We start from the raw sequence: 5,694 nt of genomic DNA, 5'->3' as shown, positions 1-5,694 counted from the left end.
GTATGGAAGAAATTGTCGAGGGCTGCACTGGAGCCCTGCATATTCTTGCACGTGATGTTCATAATCGAATCGTAATCAGGGGTCTAAATACCATTCCACTATTTGTGCAGGTAAGCAAGAGCTCAAGAAAATGCTATAGTACATACCAGAAAAACTAGTAAAATGGCTTTTATGCTTCCTTGGTAGAACTGCTAAGTCAGATAGTGCTGAAGAGCTTGTTTCAAGTAGAAGAGCTAAAGAAACCCGTGTGTTTTGGTTGCAGTTGTTGTACTCTCCCATTGAGAACATCCAGAGAGTAGCTGCAGGTGTACTTTGTGAACTGGCTCAAGACAAGGAAGCAGCTGAAGCAATTGAAGCTGAAGGTGCAACTGCCCCTTTAACAGAACTGCTTCATTCTAGGAATGAGGGTGTTGGTAAGTGAACTTAAAAGGTAGGTTTCGTACTCGTGTTAGAAAAGTTGCTAGGAGACTCAACCTCTACTAAAATCACTCTTCCTTTCAATAGCAACATACGCAGCTGCAGTGCTGTTCAGAATGTCTGAGGACAAACCGCAAGACTATAAGAAGCGACTTTCGGTTGAATTGACAAGCTCTCTGTTCCGGACTGAGCCAATGGCTTGGAACGAGGTGAGTTGTGTCTTTGTATTAATGGTTTCTTGGGAAGACCTTGCTTCCTTGGAAGCCTCCTCCCTCCTTCCAGTAGTGAAGTGTAGATGCCATCAGTGATACAGGTCCAGCTTTACACGTGGCTGTACCTTCTTTACTCTCTCTACATGATCAGGTTCAATGAACCTGTGGCAAGCAGCCTTAGAGCTGCTCCTTCCCTTGCAGATAGGAAGAGTCCATTTTCTACTGCTGCTAAAGTTTATAATTCTCATTATGTTCGTTAGTGTGCAAAGCTGTACAGAAGAACTGTACACTTCTTTGCTGCTTGTCAGAACCTAATGAACTCTGAATGCAAAAATTGAGGCATGGGTGATATGAGGGAAGCATAAACATAAAACATACCCTGTGAGGCTTCTATCAAGCAAACAATGTAGGACTAATAATCATGGGGTGGGGATGCAACCTGTGTTCTCCTTAGAACTGAGCTCTGACTTGAATATGTTTGCAGGCTGATTATCAGACTGCCTTTTTTCATCCTTAAAGGGCTACACAGTGAATTGAGACTGAAAACAAACTGTGTACGTGGAGTAGAGGGAAGGTTTCGCTAAGTCTCTGTCTTCCCCTGCATTCTTAAGATTCAGGAGCCTAGCTTGTCTTACCTTGGATGTATTTAGTAAATAAAGGATAGTAGCCCTTGATTTGTACTATTTCAGTGCTTACTTTTCTGTTGTCCTAAAATCTCTGTCTACCACAGTAATGTAAAAAAAAAAAGCTAAAATGGAACATCCGTTTGAGAGTGGAGTTATGCAATTACATGACAGGCAGTTACTTCTGTAATTGGACAAACTGGGGGAGGTCCCTTCAGAGCTCTTAAACACGCTATTGCTGGCTGGGGAATCTCTGAACAGCTGACTTGCAGGAGTTGGGCAGGTGTACCTGAGGAGGAGTGTTCCTAGACCTGCCCCATCTCTTGCATTCCCGAACAGAACCCTCCTTCCAGTGATGTGTGGATTCCTATGCCTACATCTGTCTGTTATGTATCGGATGCAGACGCTTGGATAAAAAGGCATTTCATGTTCACAGAAGTACCGTGCTGCAGTGCTCGCTGCAGAAGGGTTGCTCACAAGGGATCCGGGGCAAGCTTCAAAACTCTTGAAACTCAGAATTACTGGTGCTGGCCCAAAGACCTGACATTAAAACCGTTTTGTAACTTTTTATGTACATCTAGACAGCAGATCTCGGACTTGATATTGGTGCCCAGGGAGAACCTCTTGGATACCGCCCAGATGGTATGTCTCCTCTGTTCCCCTTGACTACACTTAAGTTGGATGAAGTCAAGTCATAGATTTTAAAGGAGCACTGCAAATGAGTGAAGAGTGAATTACTCTTCAGCAAGGTATTGCAAACTGATAGGCAGATGGGGAACTGCCAGTTCAAATAACCAGTTTCTGCAACACCACTGGCAGCACTGAAATGGGAGCCGTATGAACGTGAAAACTGGTGTCTCTTGTCTGAGTCTTGTGGGAGGGTCTCCCGCTGAGCTGTTGTTTCCAGAAGTCTTTTAAATTCTTTACAAATGGACTTGACAATTCCAATAGTGCAGTTTTTCTTTAAAACAAAAGCCGGTATTGAATGTACTAGTCTGTAAGTGTCTATAGACTTGAACGCAAGCCTATCCCTAAGGATTCTAAGCTATTTTTGACTAGTCCTTCAGAAGCAAGTCTACAGTCTTGGAGCCTGGTTTTGCTGCAGTATTGTTGAATTTTAGTACTGTTGATTGTGCAGACTAATGGCTTGGCTGGAATCTGCTCGTGCTTTTGACTGCAGTGTGCTTTGTCTGCAGGATGGTACTGGAAGGCTGTTTCGAACAATGGAATAGCCATTAAGGGCAGGCAATAGATTGTTTTGGACTTGGCTGAACTAGAAAAAAATAAATAGATGGCTACAAAGATCTTCTCACACACTGATACTTGCAGCTTCTGATGCATCTAACATCTGTTAACATTATGCTTTTTTTCCCTCTGCCACCTTTAACTTTCTTAGATCCTAGCTACCGTTCTTTCCACTCTGGCGGATACGGTCAGGATGCCTTGGGTATGGACCCTATGATGGAACATGAAATGGGTGGCCACCACCCTGGTGCTGACTACCCAGTTGATGGTCTGCCAGATCTTGGCCATGCCCAGGACCTTATGGATGGGCTGCCTCCAGGTGACAGTAATCAGTTGGCCTGGTTCGATACTGACCTGTAAATCATCCTTTAGGTAAGAAGCTCCAACCTTGAATTTAAAAACAAAACAAAAAAACAAAAGAAAAACAGATGACCGGACTGAGGACTCGGTTGGCAGGGAGGGATTGGCTCAGTTGGGTCCCAGTGTGCCAGAACAGTGAATAAACGCTCTGGAAACACGCGATCAGTACACTCCAAACTGACTTCTGCTGTGAAGTGTTGGAAGTAATTAACTGTAGTGTCTTGCGCACTGGCTTCATGCGGTCTTAATATGTGAAAATGGCCCTTTACTCAGGAACGCTGACACCTGCTTTTTTCTCTTTGCAGCTGTATCATCTGAATGAACTTGCATTGATTGGCCTGTAGAGTTGCTGAGAGGGCTCGAGGGGTGGGCTGGTATCTCAGAAAGTGCCTGACACACTAACCAAGCTGAGTTTCCTATGGGAACAATTGAAGTAAACTTTTTGTTCTGGTCCTTTTTGGTCGAGGAGTAATAATACAAATGGATTTTGGGAGTGATTCAAGAAACGAAGAATGCACAAGAATGAATTGCAAGATGGAATTTATCAAACCCTAGCCTTGCTTGTTAAAAATTTATTATTTTTTTTAAATCTCTGTAATGGTACTGACCTTGCTTGCTTTGGAAGTAGCCTTTCTTTTCGCAGTAATTGTTGTTAGTTTTTTTTTTTAAAGTCTCTCGTAGTATTAAGTTATAGTGAATATGCTACAGCAGTTTCTAATTTTTAAGGATTGAGTAAAGGTGTAGAACACTAATTCATAATCGCTCTAACTGTATTCTGAATAAAGTGTAACATTGTGTAGCTTTTTTGTATAAAAAACTAGACAAATAGAAATGGTCCAATTAGTTTCCTTTTTAATATGCTTAAAATAAGCAGGTGGATCTATTTCATGTTTCTGATCAAAAACTTTATCTGGGATATGTCTGGGTAGGGGCCAGTAAGAACTGTTTATTTGGAACCTTGTATTGGACAGTTTACCAGTTGCCTTTTATCCCAAAGTTATTGTAGCCTGCTGTGATACAGATGCTTCATGAGAAAAATGCAGTTATAAAATGGTTCAAAATTAAAGTAAACTTTTAATTCACTCTGTGTCAAATTATTTCAGATCATAAAGTATGATTACAAGTTTTATGAAAATTGTCCTGGAATTGCACAAGAACTTCAGTACTTCAGCTGAGGGAGCCACGAGGCGTTCACCTCTCATCCTGCTAAGGAATACTTACCCTTTAGAGCCCCACGTCCTAATGCCCTAACCTAAAGTTTTTCTCCTCCACCCCTCTGAGGCGGTATGCTTCCCCTCGACCTGCTGCCCCTTTGCTTTGGCAGGTTCCTCAGCATGGGGCTAAGTCTAGCCAGATGCGAGGCAACTATGCTTTGTGCCTGGCCTGCCAGCCAGGCTTAACTTCTGGCCTTCAGAAAGTGAGGACAGTGTATTACTTCAGCTCTCTTCAGCTGTGTGCTGGAGATCGTTTGCTTACAAACTGTCAGCTGGTCCAGCAGCTTAAACCTATTTTCAGGTGTCCTCAGTCTTCAGTTACAGTGTGAGATACAACCTGCGTGTAACTGCCTTCTCCTGAGGCAGCACCTGCGTAGTTAGAAGCAGGGAAAGTGGTTCTTAAACTGCCAGCTAATTCATAGGCTGCGCATCTGCACGGTGCAGATGTCACCAGCCTCTGCTGAGAGCAAACATGCCCTGGGCTGTTCTGCAGTTTGCCGGCAGAAGATCAGCGGGGGTCGTGGCTGCAAAGGACCATGGCTCAAGTTAGGATCCCAAGATGATGAGAGCTGAATGAAACTAACAAAGCAGCCTGCTCCGCCTTTTGCTTGCAGAGCAAAGGCACTGCAACTGCAGAGGGGCAAGTCTCACCTCTTGGAACAAAGCTAGAAGACCATTACTATAAAACACTTTACCAAGCCTAAACTCTGGCTCTGATTCCAGCTGTTAAGCTATGAAAAAGAGACAGTGATATTTAAAGTAATGTAAGCAAACAGGTCCTGTAACACGTACAAGGTGGACGCTGTTTGTTTGCCTGCCTCCACATACTCTGGGCAACTGGGCTGTCCAAGAGCAGGCTTCTAGCAGCAGCTCTCGGTAAGGCACCCGTGTTTGGAAGGTGGGGCGGGAGCATGCTGTTGTCGCCTGGAAAGGTGAACGTTAAAAAAAGAAGCGGTCATAGTACCAGCCTTAGCCATGCTGTGCTCGCTCAGGGGACAGGGGGGAGAAAAGGAATTTAATTTCTTTACGCATCTGCTAGCTCTAAAGGACGCTTCCTAGAGTATTGACTTCTACTGGGGGTAAATGACAAACTGCCAGGCTCATCGTCTCGCCTATTTTCAAAGAGGAGCTCCAGCCAGGAGTGTTGGTGGCTGAGAACGACACTCCACCAATGCAGCTTAAGCTGTGCAGCGCTAGGCAACAGAGGGGCACACACGCTCACAAAAAAAAGCGCCCGTGCTACTGGGTAAAATCCTGATAAAAATCTATCAATCAGTCACACATATGTGCCAGACATACACACAGCCTCCGTGTGATTGCAGGGGTTGGTTTTGGTTGCGCGAGATGAAGAATATTGCCATAGGCATGAGGCGACCCCTTAAAATAAACAGCCAAGGCATCCACCTGCTCAAAAAGAAGACGATGATAACATGAACAATTCTAACAGCAGCTTAAAACAGTGACACACTTCATGTCTATATCTTGTGAAATAACTATACTATTTATTTAATGAATACTTTTCAAACTCTGGCTGTCAAAAACTTGAGCTACATCACATAATGCCAGTGAGGTAAAGTAGTAATCGAGAATTCATCCTTACAGGGGTTTAAAAACAAACAAACA

At 43.7% G+C, this 5,694-nt stretch overlaps 1 protein-coding gene across 1 annotated transcript in view; it reads left to right on the top strand.

The window, feature by feature from the left end:
* Nucleotides 1-3,939, top strand: part of CTNNB1 (catenin (cadherin-associated protein), beta 1, 88kDa) — a 14,714-nt gene extending 10,775 nt beyond the window's left edge. Inside the window, exons 11-16 of the mRNA XM_009321139.1 lie at nucleotides 1-110; nucleotides 263-413; nucleotides 505-626; nucleotides 1,834-1,894; nucleotides 2,649-2,869; nucleotides 3,163-3,939. Coding sequence (XP_009319414.1) covers nucleotides 1-110; nucleotides 263-413; nucleotides 505-626; nucleotides 1,834-1,894; nucleotides 2,649-2,857 — 653 coding nt within the window. The 3' untranslated portion in view covers nucleotides 2,858-2,869; nucleotides 3,163-3,939. The remainder of the gene's footprint in view (nucleotides 111-262; nucleotides 414-504; nucleotides 627-1,833; nucleotides 1,895-2,648; nucleotides 2,870-3,162) is intronic.
* The last annotated feature ends 1,755 nt before the right edge of the window (nucleotides 3,940-5,694 follow it).

The sequence above is a fragment of the Pygoscelis adeliae genome, unplaced genomic scaffold (assembly GCF_000699105.1).
Source record: "Pygoscelis adeliae isolate BGI_AS28 unplaced genomic scaffold, ASM69910v1 Scaffold280, whole genome shotgun sequence".
Taxonomy (NCBI): Eukaryota; Metazoa; Chordata; class Aves; order Sphenisciformes; family Spheniscidae; genus Pygoscelis; species Pygoscelis adeliae.
Note: the sequence above shows the minus strand (reverse complement) of the source record. Positions and strands in the feature narration are given on the sequence as shown.